This window comes from Spea bombifrons, chromosome 3, assembly GCF_027358695.1.
Source record: "Spea bombifrons isolate aSpeBom1 chromosome 3, aSpeBom1.2.pri, whole genome shotgun sequence".
Lineage (NCBI taxonomy): Eukaryota > Metazoa > Chordata > Amphibia > Anura > Pelobatidae > Spea > Spea bombifrons.
In genome coordinates this window covers 10,487,713-10,504,690 of record NC_071089.1, presented here as the reverse complement: position 1 = coordinate 10,504,690, position 16,978 = coordinate 10,487,713, and the positions used below count along the sequence as shown (strand labels likewise).

Here is a 16,978-nt window from a genome sequence, read left to right as displayed (position 1 = left end):
GTATCTTACAGTCACCAGCTTTTATGTTCTTCTCTCTTGGTTCAGCGATAATCAATAAAATTTAAACCTGTTGGCTTCTTGTTTTATTCCTTGCTGTAGCAAAACTCTCCCTTGAAAGGGAGCTAATTCCGTGCCGTCTTTATCTGTCCCCAGTGCAACGATTAAGTGACTGAGATGTCGCTGCTTTTAGCTAATTCTGCATGTGAGATGTGACAGCCGGCATGTGGGACTCAAGTATCCAGTAACCATCTCCTCTTCTTTCATTGTTTTTGGAAACATCCGCAGTTGATCATTTGTCCAATTCTGCTTAATAAAAAAAGAGAGCCTATAAAATTCTACAAAGCTGCATTCATTTATGACGTTCACTTTGTATTAAGTGGCACACAAGAGAGTTTCCTGTCAAAGTCACAAAAATATGCATTTAATAATTATATATTATGTCGAACAGAAGGGAAACGTTGACATCCGGTTTCAATTGAATGCTTGTTATCGTTGGACCAGAATTTGTCACAGGGGTTAAAATGACACGAGTTGGTAACACTGGCCTGGCAGAACATAAACTCCAATACAACAGGCGCTGCTTCGTTTCAATCCAGAGCAAAAGGCAGCAAGGCCCTGTAGAAAACTTCCAGCCACTAAGGCCAGAGGACACAAAAAATCCAGAAAGCCTGACACACGTGGACATTCTGCATAGAAGCCCCTCAGATAAGGAGGTCCATCTAAAATAACGGAAAATGAGGTTCAAACTAAGAGATGTAATATAAATCTTAACATGCTGACTTGTCTCATAAAGTACTGTATATTATTGTGATGTAGCACTGATATATTTAGGTCTGTTCCTTTACCCTCTGATGGGATTCCCAACAATTAATGGAAACCCCGGTCAAATGACTACTGAAATCAGTCCCTGGGGTGTCACAACCATGATCGGAGTCCTCAACTTTTTTACTTTCCTTGGATCAGCCTAATTTGTAGGATTGGGGTGCCATCGGGATTCTTAAAGGGGCACCAAGAGCGCATCCTACTTTCCCGAAAAGTGAGACTCTACACGATCAAATATAGAATATTGTTTGTAGCTGTAAAGTTATGAGAGTTCTAAAAGAACGGTCACATGCGTATAACGGCATATATTCGCTATACTGCAAGGTATACTATCTTAGAATCTTTGTTAGAATCCCTTTATATCAGTTAAAATAATACATACAGCATTCTTTTCAAACCTCCAGTTATTTCCATTTTGTCACGTATGGATGTACACCTGATGTGAGCTTTTTATGGGCTCCAAGGTTCTTTAAAATTACAATAATATAACCTCACAGAAATTATTTACATTAAGAGATATTACTAGGCATCCTTCCAGATGTTCCAGATCTATAAATGCACAGCCTGAGAGATGTAGTTCTTGACAAGCAACTTGACGGCTACCCTTGATAAGACCCCAACAAGGAAGTTCACTATTCTAGGAAACGAGATGATTATGCATACAATATCTGACAAATAATGTTTCATGTTTGCAGCAAACTGCATCCAGAGAATGAGGAGGACTCCGCCACTGGATGAGCTTCAGCCCCCACCGTACCAAGATGACAGCGGCTCTCTCCACCTTTCCTGCACTCCTTCTGATATCGGGGACAGTAAATGTGAACTTTCTCATTGTAGCAACAGTCCCAGGTACTCGTACAATAAGTGCCCAAGTGAGGGAAGCACAGGGCACGAGGTTGAAAGCTTCCAGAACAAAGTATATGAAGAGGATGTACCAAGTGACAGCACGGCTGTTCTAAGCCCAGAGGTAGGTCCCGTACGTAGATGATTAGAGGGTGATGGCGGAAAAGAACCAAATGGGAGTCCATACTGATCTATTAAAGTCATGAGCCATAGTATGATTCTACTCAACACTAGCTGAAACTAGTTAATAGCAAAATCACAACTTTGCCAAGCTGTAGTACCAGATAATGTAATATGTGTGGCCTTTCCCATGGGGGTTGTCTTCTATACTCTTTCGCTCTTTCCATTTCTTTTGACAAAGGTTCAAAGTTGTAATGTGTTAGTCATGGAAACATATCTGCTTACATTCTTCTCATTTTTACCTTTGACGTATAATCTCGTTTTAGCGTTATTTCTCCATCCTGCATCTGTAGACACTGTTGCATTGAGTCAGAGATGCCCCTGTCGACCTGCTGGGCCACCATTTAGCAAATTCGCCCAAGCTCTACAGACTCTGCTTTCCAGGACATATCCCGCTCAGTCCCAGGTTGCTTCCGCGCCTCCCGCTCAGCCTGAACCTGTGTTAATCTAGTCTTTACGTCTGCCTCATCCTCCTCGTTATGGGGGAGATCCAGCTGACTATAGAGGTTTCCTGAACCAATGCTCTATCCAACGTCTCATCACCGCTTTCCCACCGACAGGGCTGGAGCGGGGTACATCATTTCCCTGTTAACTGACTGGGGCTTGGCTTTTGTGTCTCCATTATGGAAAGGAACTGTTCTGCTTGTTTAATAGCTATTCAGACTTGGCTCTGATGCTCTGGTCCCTGTTCTGGTTCCTACTCCAGTTCCAGTTTCTGCCACTGGGTTCCAGTCCTCCCGTCATATTCGTTACACCGACACACTCGTTATAAAGACAAAAGAATGAAACCATTCACAATAATTTTTAATATCCCATTAATTCTATATTTTTCCAGCTGTAGAAGCAACAGGTTTGGAGGAGAAAATGTCTTTCTGAGGATATTTCTTTCTTGAGGACAGTGTCTGGAAGGGGCTAACTGTGTTAAAACGTAAAAAAAACAGTATATTAAACTTCTCTTTGCGTTAACTTCTCTAAACTAATCTTATTATCTGACCAGAGATGCCTACAAAAACATATCACGAAGGACACCAACGCAGTCCTGTAGTGTACATTTTTTTTAATTTGGAGTTTCAAATGAATTTATGATTTTTGTTCCATTTAATTTAGTAAATATTCAGTAAAAGAAGCTATCTGGTCTTTTTCTCTACCACACTGTAACCTGTGAAATGGCTCCTTAGTATTTACTTTCACTCTCATACTTTTTAAAAAAAATAATAATTTCCCATTAATTTACCCTCGCTGTTCCACCGCACGGTGCCGGATCCTTCCCGATATCCCAAGTGACGTCGAATGTCCTGAGGCGAATAACACTAATTCAGAGTCTGCTTCCCAGTCAGTCCTGACAGCTTCTTAGCTGAGGGAGAACGGATCTAATGTATTCTATGAGCCTCCATCTTTTCTTAAGATGCACAATCAGGTCATTATTATTTTGAGGATACGCACCGATATTTTATCTAATAAACCGTATATTCCTAATCTTCGTCTTAATTGCAAACCTCTAAATAATAAGCTTTAATTAATCACTCATATTTCATGAATGTCCCCAAACTCTCCATTTGCTAAAAGATCGGGGAATAAATCATTTCACTTTATTTTTTATTTTTTTTCCAGGATATGTCAGCCAGAGGATCATCTTCACAGCTTCCTAAATCTTTTGATCAGGAGCCAGTAGCTAAATACGGCACGTTGGATGTAACTTTTGACTATGATTCACAAGAACAGAAACTTCTTGTGACGGTGACAGCTGTCACCGACTTGCCCACACACAGCAGGGCTGGGAATAGCAGCTCCTGGCAAGTCCACCTTGTACTCCTACCTGTGAAAAAGCAGAGGGCCAAGACTGCTCTCCAGAGGGGGCCTAATCCGACGTTCACAGAGACCTTCAGGTTTAATCACATCGAGTCTGAGATGATTGCAAATTACGCGGTGCGGTTTCGACTGTATCTAGTGCGGCGGATGAAGAAAGAAAGGGTGGTTGGGGAAAAAGTGTTTTACTTAACAAAGTTGAATCTCCAAGGGAAGCTGTCCATTCCGGTGGTGTTAGAGCCAGCGTACAATTTATCTGTGAGTATTAAATAGAAACGCAAAACACATCAATGGCCGTTAAATCTTTTTCTCACGTCCTAGCCTTAAATGTGCTTTTCCACCTGCTCCTGGCTTTAATGCTTAGAACTAAACCAATAATTCCTCGCACTGTTGATTGCTGAAATCCTTTCATGGATATAATTCTTTAATCTTGTAAAATGTTGTCTCATTCATGTTTTTGCTGGGAACTCTTAATTGTCACATGACACAAAATCAAGCACAGATTGTACAGGTGACTATGAGGGATACACCGGTTTCTTTTGGAAATTGAAAAGTTTTTTATAATTATATTTCATACCATCCAAATCTTGTTACCTGATGGTGATATATATATATACTGTATATATATATATAGTCATACCTGGGACCTCTCCAGTTTTGCTCCGGAGTCTCGGGGTGAAGTGCTGCTTCCCCGCATCTCCGGGTGAGTTTATTTACTCCTCATCCTTTTCCACCTACCCTCCCGGTTTCTTCCCGTTAAAGCATTTTTGGGGCTGTTTCTACCCTATGTGCTGCTAGCCCCGCTCTCGCACACAACTAGCCCAACCGCTACATGCAGCCAGCTCGGCCCCTACGCAAAGCTGATCCCCCAGAAGAGGGAGAGCCGCGGAGGTTCCCAGGTATGTGTATAGGAACTGGAAGATGGAGTCATTGCTTTTGTGAAGTGTTGGCTCGTACCTGCTCCTGACATTGTCCGTCTGTGTGCGTATAATGTCTTGTATCTGTGTGTACCCAGCCTGCGGCACTTTCTCCGACACGCAGTATGTATCACAATCATACACTTTATTTAACACACAAGATGGACTGGTACAGAAAGAAAAGAGGGCCCTGTCCTTGTGAGCTTACAATCTGTTAAGGAGGGTGAGGAGGGAATGAGACAGAAGACAAGAGACTGCTTGGGTGACGGTGGGTTGATTTCGGCGAGAGCCATGTTGAGAAGTTGGTGGCCTGGAGATCTCAAAGTTGACGAAACATAAAGTTAGAATAAGTTGGGTAGAGCCGGACAGAACAGGGTAGGGAATTCCAGAAAATATGCACAAGAAAGGTAAAATCCGTGGAGAATCGATTACCGTTGTGGGGGGGAAAGCGACAGGGGGAGGTTAGAGGGGTATTTGGAGAGGAGAACCGAGATATAGGTAGTCACAAGGATATAAAGGACTCTGTAGGTCAGGCATTTACATTTTATTTTGGGGTGTATGGGGAGTACATATATATATGGGTCTTAAGACTTGATGTCTCTTAAAAGTGGTTTAAGGAAATAGGTTGTATTGGAGCATCATTTATTTTATTTAGTTGCGCCTAACGCTAGCAAATCTGACGCTTCCAGTGCCCAAAAGATGAGCAACTCATCGTCCTGCAGCGCTTTAACCTTCTGAGCCCAAACAGCTACTGGTTCCTCCGCTCTATCTTCATCCCCGATCACACAGAAGAGGAGCCACATTGCTCTATTAAATCTCTCGGCCCAGTCCGCCATTAAAAGAAATTAGAACAAAGGAGACTTAAACACCTGTTGGAGCGAAATATTATAGAATACCATACCCCGGCAGCACTGCCTCTCCCGGGGTGCATGTATTGTATATAATCAATGAGAAAACATAATATGAATATAACGTAGATAGTTAGGATGCCTAAAAGCCTTTACAGGAGGATTAACCGAAATGCAGAATGCAAAAATCCCATTACAGCCCTTCAGTAAATAAATTCTGTGTCGCTTAAGTTGCTAAGCTCATCCTCCGTCAATAAATGAAATCTCATTTGCATTTCAATATTATTACTGAGGTGAAACTGGTGTGTGACTGATTAGGGAAAAGCAAATAATATCGCCACTCATCAGCCCGTAAAGCTGCTTCATCTCAACGATCCCGCCATGTCGCCCGAACGTCGCGCTGGAGAACAGTACAAATGTAATTAATACACGAGCTGCGGTGCTGAAAGCGATAAGGTGATTATCCAGGTCCACACATTATGCCAACAATGGGCCATTTTTTTCTGTTGTTTGGTTTGAACAAAGCAACATTATCTGCAGAGGAGTACAAAGGTGCACAAAGAGAGCAATCTCAGAATGATAATATGATATACGCAGCATGCCGGGGTCGGACTAAGTGATCACAAACTGAGGGACGGATGTTGGCCTACATGATTTGTGGGGTGGAGGAGTGGTGGGGATGTCCATGACATGTTGTTGACTTGGACCCCTGGATGGTGTCCGTCAATCTATGCTGCGTGCTTTACATGAAATTTCCCTGAGATCCACATAATTCCATTCCTAATAGTCCTTGGTTCCACTGACCAAACTGCACCCCCCCCCACTGGTGCAAACTTTGGACCACTAACGCTGTTTAGCCTTCTAACGGGCAGTATAGTCCAACAACAGTGTGCATATCTTGGAACCTTCATGGATGGCCATAAGGGAGTGGTATCAACGTAAGTGGACATGGCCAAGCCATATTACATCTCAACCACGGTGAAGGGCCACGTGTCAATCCTCCACCAATAGAATAAAGAAGCTTGGGGATCATCCCTGATGCCAAGTGCTTCCAAGGAAAACCTGTAGTGTTTCCATGTACAACGGGGTCCAAAAAGTTTTCCAAACTTGTCCAGGGACTGGAGGAAATGTTCACAGTGGAAACCAATGGTAGAGAATGTTCAGCAGTCTTAGGTAGTACCATGTAAATCCCACGTTATATATTCCTCATTAAACAGTAATAAATGAATATTTAGGGAAATGTCTGCTATGAAAATCAGCATAAAAAAGTTTATACTTATCTGCAGAGCGTGTTTTCAAGAATTTGTACCTGCTTTCCCCCTGATTTTGTATACTTGAACTGCATGCGTGGAAGTGAGAATTGCCTGCCAGCCGTATTACCCACAGGATAATGAAATCGGTGTCAGAATTCAACCTACCAAAAACATACATTACCTGTGTAGTCCGACCCTTCTTATATTAGGAGAAGTAGCTTAGGGGTCGTCATGCTCAGATGATTTTTTTCAGGGATCAGTGAACAATATTTGCTTTACTCTCCTGTTCAGGGATTGGCAAAGTGTCCGTGGCGAGGTTTGTGAAGGTCCATAGGACATCATTAAATTGTCCTCCACAGACCCCAGTAAATGTCCACCATGGGCAATGCTGGTAGGAGAGCCTAGAAGCTTCAATATTTCTCCACCCATAAATTCAAATCAGAAATTAAAACAAATACACATTTCTTTTCCTTATATCTCTATTCATGAAATTGGACGTAGGGTCTGTAGACGAGAGATGTATTAATAGGGGTTGTCCTTACTTAACGCCATCAAGAGTTTAATTATTTCTGAAAATAAAATATGAAATATAAAGAAAGGTTCTAAAAAACCAACACCAGACAGAATCTGATGGGGGTGCATCCGACACCTGCTTGGAATACAAAGATGAAGTTCACATCCCTGCGCTGTTTGTTTCCTTTAAAAAACATCTACTTTCCCAAGAGAAAAAAGCACTGGATTTTCTTACTTTTTGGCTCATGGGATTTAAGGTTTTTGTTGTAAACACAGCACTGGATTTCATTAGCTTATATATATATATATATATTTGGTTCAACTCTGAAAAATCTCAATTTTCTTTTTAACCCAGTTTCTTTTTTATACTTGGCTCTATATTTATTTCTTATGAATTTTGCATGAACCTTCCCCCCGTCCTGCTCGCTGATGTTTATCACTGGTTATCGGATTATATACAGCATATATCGGTGCGTTAAAGTGTTCCGATTTTCACAAGGCATTCCTTTATATTGCTGTAATCAAATATCCTTGCTCTCCTTTCTGCCGTCTTTGCAATAATTGATTTATATATGAATAATCTAGTGTCAGATTAGAATAAATATAAAACAAACAGTGGATCCGCATTGTAAAGCTCTTAATTCTCGTGGGCATACAGAATGCACATAGTGGGTTCTGCCGCTGCTGCCGGTCTTCAAACGCAATCATAATGGAAAAATATTATCCGTATTTGCGGTTGAACCCAACATAAAAAAAACATTAAAAAAAAACCCCTGAATCCTAAACACAGAAACATAGAATTTGACGGCAGATAAGAACCATTCTGACCATCTAGTCCAGAACTTAATCAGTCCTTGGTCTTGTTTTAGGACCCATAGGCCTGTCCCATGCATGTTTAAATCCCCTCACTGTATTAACCTCTACCACTTGTGATGGGAGGCTGTTCCATTTATCTACCACCCTCTCGGTAAAGTGAAATTTACCTACATTACAGAAAATGGTTTTAAACAATGATCAGCCAGGTTTATTGCTAAATTACCCGACGCAAAAATTGGTTTGATTCAGTAGTTTTCTTTGGCCCCCAGGTTAACTAGCAGTTTAATTGCTTAGTTACTTTATTGTTATACGGCAGCTACGGTCGCTTTTTGGAAATCATATTTTCTCGGCCAATAAACCAGACCTAGCCTTGAGGATTTCCCAGATTCCACGCAAGTTTGGGTGTCTTGAGCGTTTTGCTGGAACGTCCTCTATATGGAGAGATTCCATCATAATGCAACAATATCAATATAAATTTGTATTAATAATAATTATTATGAATACATTAAATATTAATTTCAAAAACATGCTATACAAGATAATCCTGGCTTTGAAATCTTCAATTAAGAGGCCATTACATTAATTGACATACATTGTAAAGAGTGTATTTAATTGAATTTGCTTTTTAGCGAAGGAAGATGGTTTCCAAGAAATAGAGTTTTGTGACATTCCAGTTTCTGTCTCTGAACTAAACCTGTGGGCATTTTCTGAAACAGCGGTAACGACATCAAACAGACACGGGGTCTGAATAATTTATGGAAAATGTTGATGTAAGATTAGCCAAGCACCCCGAGGACAGGTTTTTTTTTCTACCCTCCACGTGTCACTGGGTATACAATAAATTTCTTTGTTTTCAGGCTAAGGAATAAATCCAGAAGTAAAAAGAAAAAATGGAAAGAAGGTAAAACCTGAACAGATCATATTGCTGTAAAGTTAAGCTATAATTAGCAAAGCCTAAAAAATAAACATAGAATTTGATTGTTCCTGGTCCAGCATCCCGAAAAGTATCAATTACTTAAAGTAGAGGAGAGATACCACTGTCTTGGTCAGGGCTGGTCCGAGACATCTTACTGCCTGGGAGCAAGAATGAAATGCTACCTCCACCCTACAAAGAAATTCACCAAAGTCATTGCCAAACCCTCCAACCAAACCACAACCATACCTACATACTTACACACATCAACATACTAACATACTCTCACACACTTACATGCTTACTCACACACCACCTACATCTGTTGTCTCAGGAGGGGCAGTCGACAGCCGGGTCCAATGGACCATTGTAGGACCAGCCCTGGTCATAGTCAATAAGTTTTTGCATGCCAAGAATGTTTTGTAAACCAAAAAAGATATCTAGATACTCCCTGGGTTTGATATGGAGTCTCCAGCTGAAGCTCTGTTTCCCCTGGGTCTCCAGGTCATTTTCTTCTTTGTTGGGGAAGGGGAGCTGCATTCGGCCTTGGTCACTCCCCACCCAATAAAGGCTGTCTAGGGCTATTCATGAGACGTAGCAGAGCTAGCTTCTCCCCCATAAGAGGAAAGCATCTGGGTAGCCTACCCCGGGATGTTACCAGGTATGGATATATGATCTTGTTACTCGAGAGTTAATATAATATAAGGAACTTTGTTACTGCCTCTGAGTGGCATCTGTTATGAAATTCCATAAATTTCCCTAATGGCCAAACAGCAACACTTTTACATAGAGAGATAGAATTGGATGACAGATAAGAAACATTCGGCCCATCTTCGTCTGCGTGTTTTTTTCCTTCTTTAAAGATTTCTGCTGGGAGTCTGTTCTACTTATCTACCACTTCTTTATCAAAAACTGTATTAAAATAGCGTACCTCCCATGAGTCCCTCTTTAACACCCAAATCTCTCTCTTTTGTCCGACTATGCCCCTCTTTTCTGTTATCTCAGAATATGTGCTGGGTATGAGGGTATCGCAGGGGTTCTAAAGCCCTAAAATCACAATAACGTGCAAAGACACAGCAGTACGTGGCTTTATCTATTAAACTGTGCCAGTAAAATACATAATTCTTAAAAACGCCTTATAAATGGTTACTGTCTAAGCTACAGGCAACTGCTCCTGGTAACATACCCCCTCTAGAACGGCTCTAACCATGTTGGGGAAAACGGGTTAGAGCCATGGCTGGGGTGAAAGGCATGACTGTGACTTCTTATGTAACTTTATATTGTAGAATATAGAAGAATATTTCATTTTCTGGTGTTTCTATAGATATAATTGTGATATCTAGGGCTCTAGAACACTGTGACAGCCTCAGCTTCCAGGCTAGTGAGGACTCTTGCCCTCTTTTGCCCTCTGTACGCACTTTCCTCGCACCTTTCTGCCAGATTTATATATATATATATAAAAGCATCCGATCTTCCTTGGCGTAAATGAAAACATGCGATTTACGGGGTTTTTGTTGTGTCTAATATATGCCAAAACAATTAAAAGGTGTGTTAGCAGCGTGCTTAGGGGCTGACATCTTCCTCCTCGGGCCTCGCGCCCTTTCTGCGAGCGCTGTCGGAGTAAGCTGTAACCTCGGTGATATTGTCAGGATGATGACTGCATGCGGGTTGGCCGGCGTCTCCTTATTAACACACAAGACAGCATCTGACAGGTTTGCTGAGGTGCGGCAGAAGCACGGAGCTGAAAGTAGCTGGAAGTCTTCATGCCGCGTGTTGTTTGATCAACATTCCTTTACACATCTTATTTTTTCACCGTGACAAATTCAGATTTTTTTTTGGACAAACTTGCTTCAACTGACAGTGAAGCAGAAAACAAGCATACCGTTACAGTCAAAGGGGAGCCCCCACAAAATAATAATAATTATTAAAAATAAGTTTTAAAAAGTACTATTTTCTTCTTTAAAACAGGTCCAATTTTTGCGTAATATAATGTTTTCATGCAGCTGAAAATTAGCCATTTATACGTGGTCTAGCTCTGGTATCGTAGCCCAATCTACTTGATAAACACTCTTTATCGACAGATAATCACCCAGCCGGACACTCTGCCTAATGAAAGTCTATGGAGAAACAGACTTCATTACCATTGCCATAAAGAATCGGCTCAATGTGGGAAAGTCCCCCAAAATATAACATGACTAAATCAATGGCAGCCTCCAGGTCTCCAGATAAAGAAAGTTTATTGAGATAAAACCTAGTTTTTGTCAATGCAGACCTACATTACTGAATAAAAGTATACATTTACGGGACAGAAAGAACTTCTGAACCAAGTATCTATAATAAAAACTCATGTTTTAAGTAAATATATCATTGTGGATTTAATAGATAAACCTAGTCGGTTCCAGAGACAGTATGCACTTGGGCATCCCAACACTTATCCCGAGGGTGATGGGACCTGGAGATATCCCAGAATAATGTGCTTTATTAGTTAGAACATCAGCTAGCGTTGAAGAAAGACCACAATAACTTTAAAATACATTTTCTGTAATAATTCATTAAAAAAAAACAGTTTCGTTGAGATATTTTTTTCTTGCGATATTTTGGTTCCCATTATGTTCTAGTGATGACTGTATGGAAGGACCCCATTAAATGTATATATTTAAACAATATGGCCCCTAATTACCCCTGGTCAACAAGTTAAACAAATTGAGCATAGAACCTGATGTCAGATAAGAGCCATTTGGCATATACCGTATTGGCTCGGATATAGGCCGCCCCCGTATATAGGCCGCACCCTAAAAGTTTGGTGCTTTTTTAAAGAAAAAGTATTTTTCTTTAAAAAAGCACCAAAAAAACATGCTGACACTCTGCCCCCCCTCCGAGATATGCTGCCACTGTCCTCCCTCCCCGAGATACGCTACCACTGTCCTCCCTCCCCGAGATACGCTACCACTGTCCTCCCTCCCCGAGATACGCTACCACTGCCCTCCCCGAGATACGCTACCACTGCCCTCCCCGACATACGCTACCACTGCCCTCCCTCCCCGAGATACGCTACCACTGTCCTCCTCTGCCACCCCCTCCCCCGGGACTTACCGGAGCAGACTCCCGGGTGTCTTGCGAGGCCGGCGGGGGACATCTACGCAATACAACTTCCGGTGCCGGCACATCCAGGGAAGTTGTATACGCGTATTGCGTAGATGTCCCCCGCCGGCCCCGCAAGACAACCGGGAGTCTGCTCCGGTAAGTCCCGGGGGGGGCGGGGGCAGAGGTAAAACGCATCGTGCGGAGGTCCGCACGATGCGCTTAGACAACCTCCCGTGCCGGCACTCCCCCCCCCCCGTGGGAAATGCTGGCAGGGGAGGCTGTCTGAGCGTATCAGAGAGTAGGATACAGGTCCCCTGCACCGCTGCGGGGGATCTGTATCCTAACCCCGCTGCCTGCCCGGCGCCCGGGACTGCATGTCCCGGGCGTCGGGCGCTAGACCCTGAATATAGGCCGCACCCCACTTTAAAGACTTAAAGTGGGGGAAAAAAGTGCGGCCTATATTCGAGCCAATACGGTATTTAGTTTCTACTGTAAAAACAGCAAACCTTATTTTGGCCTCTTATGTTCAAAATAGACTTAATATTTCTTGTCAAATGGTTCTAATTAACTGTCAGAGCTAAGGAAAAAGAAAAAAGAAAATAAGCTTTGTACAGTTATCATCTAAAACTGTTATTGCTAATTAATATTAATTTTTAATATCCACGTGATTATTTTTTGGAGTGAAATACTTTGATTATCTTACCTAGGGTATAAAAGATCTTTTTTGGAAGAATTATATTATTACACCACAGCCCTTACAATGTATACCAACACTTTTTGTTATTGGCCTGAGAATATAAATGTGTTATATGAAGAGGTGCGGAATTAATTCCCCCCCCCCCCCGTGTCTACAGCAAGCAACATGGTCCCTTTATAACCCTTCTCAATTAAACATTATAACCGTAACTGTGTTTATTTTACGGGAGAACGCGTAATAAAGGTTTGTTATCCCGCTTGCAGGGCTGCGATTCCCAGCTGAGCATGTCTGAAATGTCGTGTTCGGAGAGCACCTCGTCCTGTCAGTCGCTGGTCCACAGCTCCGCTCCTGAAATCCTCGTCGGTTTGCTGTACAATCCAACAACTGGAAGGCTTTCGGCAGAAGTGATTAAAGGAAGCCACTTCAAGAACCTGTCAGTCAACAGACCTCCCAGTGAGTCAGAACCTTTGTGTTTCCTTTTTTCTTATTAAGTGTGAACGCTCCAAGGAATGCCTCCAATTCTCATTCTAATCCCACACATCTGTAAACCTAACCGATAAACAACCGGGGCTCGTCTTCCAGATGTTACAAACTCCTTAAAGGACTGTGCAAGGTGGACTCATAAAAGTCATTTTCTCTGCATTAGAGTACCTACTGTATGAAGAACAAAAAGATCTTTAATAAAGAGTTTCATTACAGGAACAAGGCAGAGGTCTTAGATAAATGACTCATTTCAAAATACCTTTATTGGCAAATTTTGAACTTTGGTGCCAAATAAAAGTCAAACTCACATCATCTATATAGACACACATATTACATTGTTGCCAAATGCGTTTGGCACCAGAATGTGGCACGTCCGGTTATGTGGCCATTGGGAGGGCTGCGTACGTGACGAAAGAGAAGATTATTTAGAAATCATACACACACACCTATTTCATAAATACCTAATTCAGTACATTTTCTATAATATAATTATAGTTTTATATATATATATATATTATATTCTATACTGTTTTATTTACAACCAGGTTTTTATCAGACCTCAGTAGACAGACTCTCAAGCCCAATAACTGATGAACCTATATTAAAAAGTGAATTACAATGTGTGTTCTGGAAGAAGGTAGAAGACATATATATATATTTTCAGCAATTATACTAAAAACTAGTTTGTACTTTGGATTGGTACCTAATAGCGGCCCAAATATACCGGTAGCTGGGGTTTGCAGGTACTGAACCCAGTCCTAAGGAGCGCGTTCTTCCATATAATCACGAGGTGTAGTAATATTACCACTGAGTATATAATAAAATGCTGCACAATTTCTATACATGTCTCCAGAATATCACAGATGCTGCCCTACAAAACATACGCTTACACTGCAAAATTTTCTACGCTCTCTGTGAGGTCATGTCGGCCCTGCGTTGGTTAAAAAAGCTACATCATCGGAGCCGCTGGATTTTAAACCTACTCTTATGTTTCTTCCAACTTCTGCTATTCGATAGATATGGTCCATGTCTTTAGTAATTCTTTACTATTATTGACCATTACTGCAATATTTCTACATGGTGCCGTAAGTTAACCTTTTGACTGCCAGAAGATCAGCAATCATCTTCTCGGTCCTTCTGCCATTCAAAGGGTTCTAGTTTACTGATAATTCTTCCCTTTGAAGACGATTCTCTGTCAGTTATGTCTCTTTATCCCACTCAGCCACAAAGTAGCCTGTATAGAATGTCTGCTGAAGGCTCCTTTGATACTGAATGGGTTAAACTCTAACCTTTAACCCTTCTCTCACCCAACTATTGTCATTATTTCTTTTCCTGCTTCCCACCCTCTGTTGTCAGATGGACTGTTCTGTTGTCTTAAACACTTGATAGGTGGACAGGTTTATATAATTCGAGGTGAGTCCCATAGAGGCTAACTTGGATGTTGTCTTTTCCTCATGCTGAAGAAAACTTGCTGGTATTAAAGCTGTCCACCATATTGGTTTGTTTTGTTGTTTTTTTTTGTCCACCCCAGATACGTCACGGTGTTACCCATGGTCTAGTATTAGTGGGGCAGATCTCTGAGAATGGATGATGGTTTGTAGGGCACAGGATCATCGAGGTAATTGGGGCAGTAAGACAAACGGCACATAATATCTAAAAAATGGTGGTTCAGTTTCCACAAAGGGAAACTTTGCCAACTAACGCCAGGGTATTGGTTTCCCTTGGTGTATTATTAGAAGGCTTTACCTGATAATTTGTAAGAGGACTGTAGGGAACAAACATTACCAACTGAGCATTAAAGTTTATTTCTTTTTAGGGTGATAACAATGAAACTCAACCTGTCCCGGGTGCCAATAGATTGCCTTTGAGATATTGAGAGATGATCCTCGGTTTCCAGCCCTAGAATCCCATTCCCGGCTTAGAGGGGAAATGCGCAAAATTATCCTTAGACCTTATAAATTGGGCCCACAGAGGATGTAAAATATTAGTTTTTTAATGTCCATTTCTCTCTGCTGCTGACTCTTTTTAGCATAAATACAATAGCAGTCGATTTACAACCCCTCTATGAAAGGGTTAACCGATAAAAACTCCTAGCATCACAACCTGTTGCGGTGCCATGCTGCCCTGATAGGGTTAACCTGAGATCTGTGGTTAGTAGCCACATCCATGCTGAGATTGCCTTTATAGCCTCCTTATTTAGTGCGTCATACTCATATGTGTTTTATTGTCGCCATTTCTCTTCCCCCCCCTCATTTTTGTCTCTCCTCCACGTTTTCTCATTCCCTCGTCTTTTCTTTTTTTCTTTCTTAATACTTTCTTTCTAAACTCAGTGGTACGCTTCAAGTGTTGTGGCTAGACAAAGCTTGCTCAGTGTTAGCTATATTATTTGGCTTAGTGCAAAAAGATTAAGAAAATGCTGAGGGATTATGTGGTATACCTTTTATGCAAATCCATCCTGCAGATTAAAACATGCAAAAACCCAAGATTTTTATAATATACGGATCAATTCTGATCTTCATGCTGACATTGAGAATTCCAAATCTGGTTACAGTCGGCCCCAAATACAATGTATCAAATTCAGGCAATTGGTATACTCCATATCCTTCAACTCTGTTGCATTGATTGTACCCAGCGCATGCATGATCTTATTCTAAACTCTGTTGTTCGTTTCGTAGATACCTATGTAAAGTTAACTTTGATGAACTCTATGGGACAGGAAATGTCAAAATGTAAGACTTCCATCCGCCGGGGCCAGCCCAATCCGCTGTACAAGGAGACGTTCATATTTCAAGTTGCGCTGTTTCAGCTCTCTGATGTGACCCTCATATTAGCCGTCTATAACAAACGCAGCATGAAACGTAAGGAAATGATAGGCTGGATATCGCTTGGCCTGAACAGCTCAGGTGATGAAGAGCTTAGCCATTGGACTGAGATGAAGGAATCCAAGGGACAGCAAATATGTAGATGGCACGCGCTTCTGGAATCGTAACTGCCACCTGAAGGTCTATCTCGTGACTCCAGGGCAATCAAAAGGACTGGATCTGATTGAGTCACCTGGAAGAGATCGGTCCTCGCAGGTAAAAGGTTTGACATGCGGCGGATGGCTCAGTATACACCGGCGAAGGCGTCTCATACCGCCGTGCGCGTCTGAGCGTAGCTGAGAAGCGGTACGTCAGACGCATCAGATAAGAAGAGTTGCAGGTTCTAGAATTCCAAACAATTCCTTGGGTGCTTTTCTAATTTTTGTGCTATTAAACTGTTTTATAATACCAGGTTTACCGATTAACCCCTTCTGCGTAGGGGAGCCAGGAACATGCTTGAGAAGAAAAAATAGAGGTTATATCTTTAAGAGGTCCAGAGGAAAATAAGCAACGATGTAGAAGACGCATGATAGTAAAAGTGTCCACACAGCCCTACAGTGATACAGAGTTTTCTGTTGAATAGATTCGATGAATCTTAGCATTTTAGTGAATTTAATGCATTATTACTTTTAGTGAGTTTTAGTTTCCTTGCCCCAGAAGAGTTTAAAACGATCAGCGGAGAGGGATCAGTCCTAACTGTCCAATAGGATGATGAATAGGCCTCACATTCATTTAGACTGCATAGTTGTTGATTGTGACAAAAAATGTGAACTAGAAAGATAATCTTTCTCCGAAAATGTCTATTGGAGATAAGAATTACTGATGGGTACAAAAATACTGTTTTGCTCACTTTATTCGATGTAAGGTGTGTGACATCATCAAGTTAACATTTTTTGATAATAAAGATTTTATATTGCCTTTACAGAAATTTTCAAAAATAAT

The 16,978-nt window shown here is 41.5% G+C and overlaps 1 protein-coding gene across 1 annotated transcript; it reads left to right on the top strand.

Annotated features, from left to right (window-relative positions):
- Positions 1–174: 174 nt before the first annotated feature.
- SYT14 (synaptotagmin 14) lies at positions 175–16,543 on the top strand. Its single transcript, XM_053459168.1, has 5 exons — positions 175–202; positions 1,518–1,798; positions 3,487–3,909; positions 12,956–13,145; positions 15,851–16,543. The coding sequence occupies exons 1-5, from the start codon at positions 175–177 to the stop codon at positions 16,162–16,164; spliced, it is 1,236 nt and encodes a 411-aa protein (XP_053315143.1). The 3' UTR covers positions 16,165–16,543.
- The last annotated feature ends 435 nt before the right edge of the window (positions 16,544–16,978 follow it).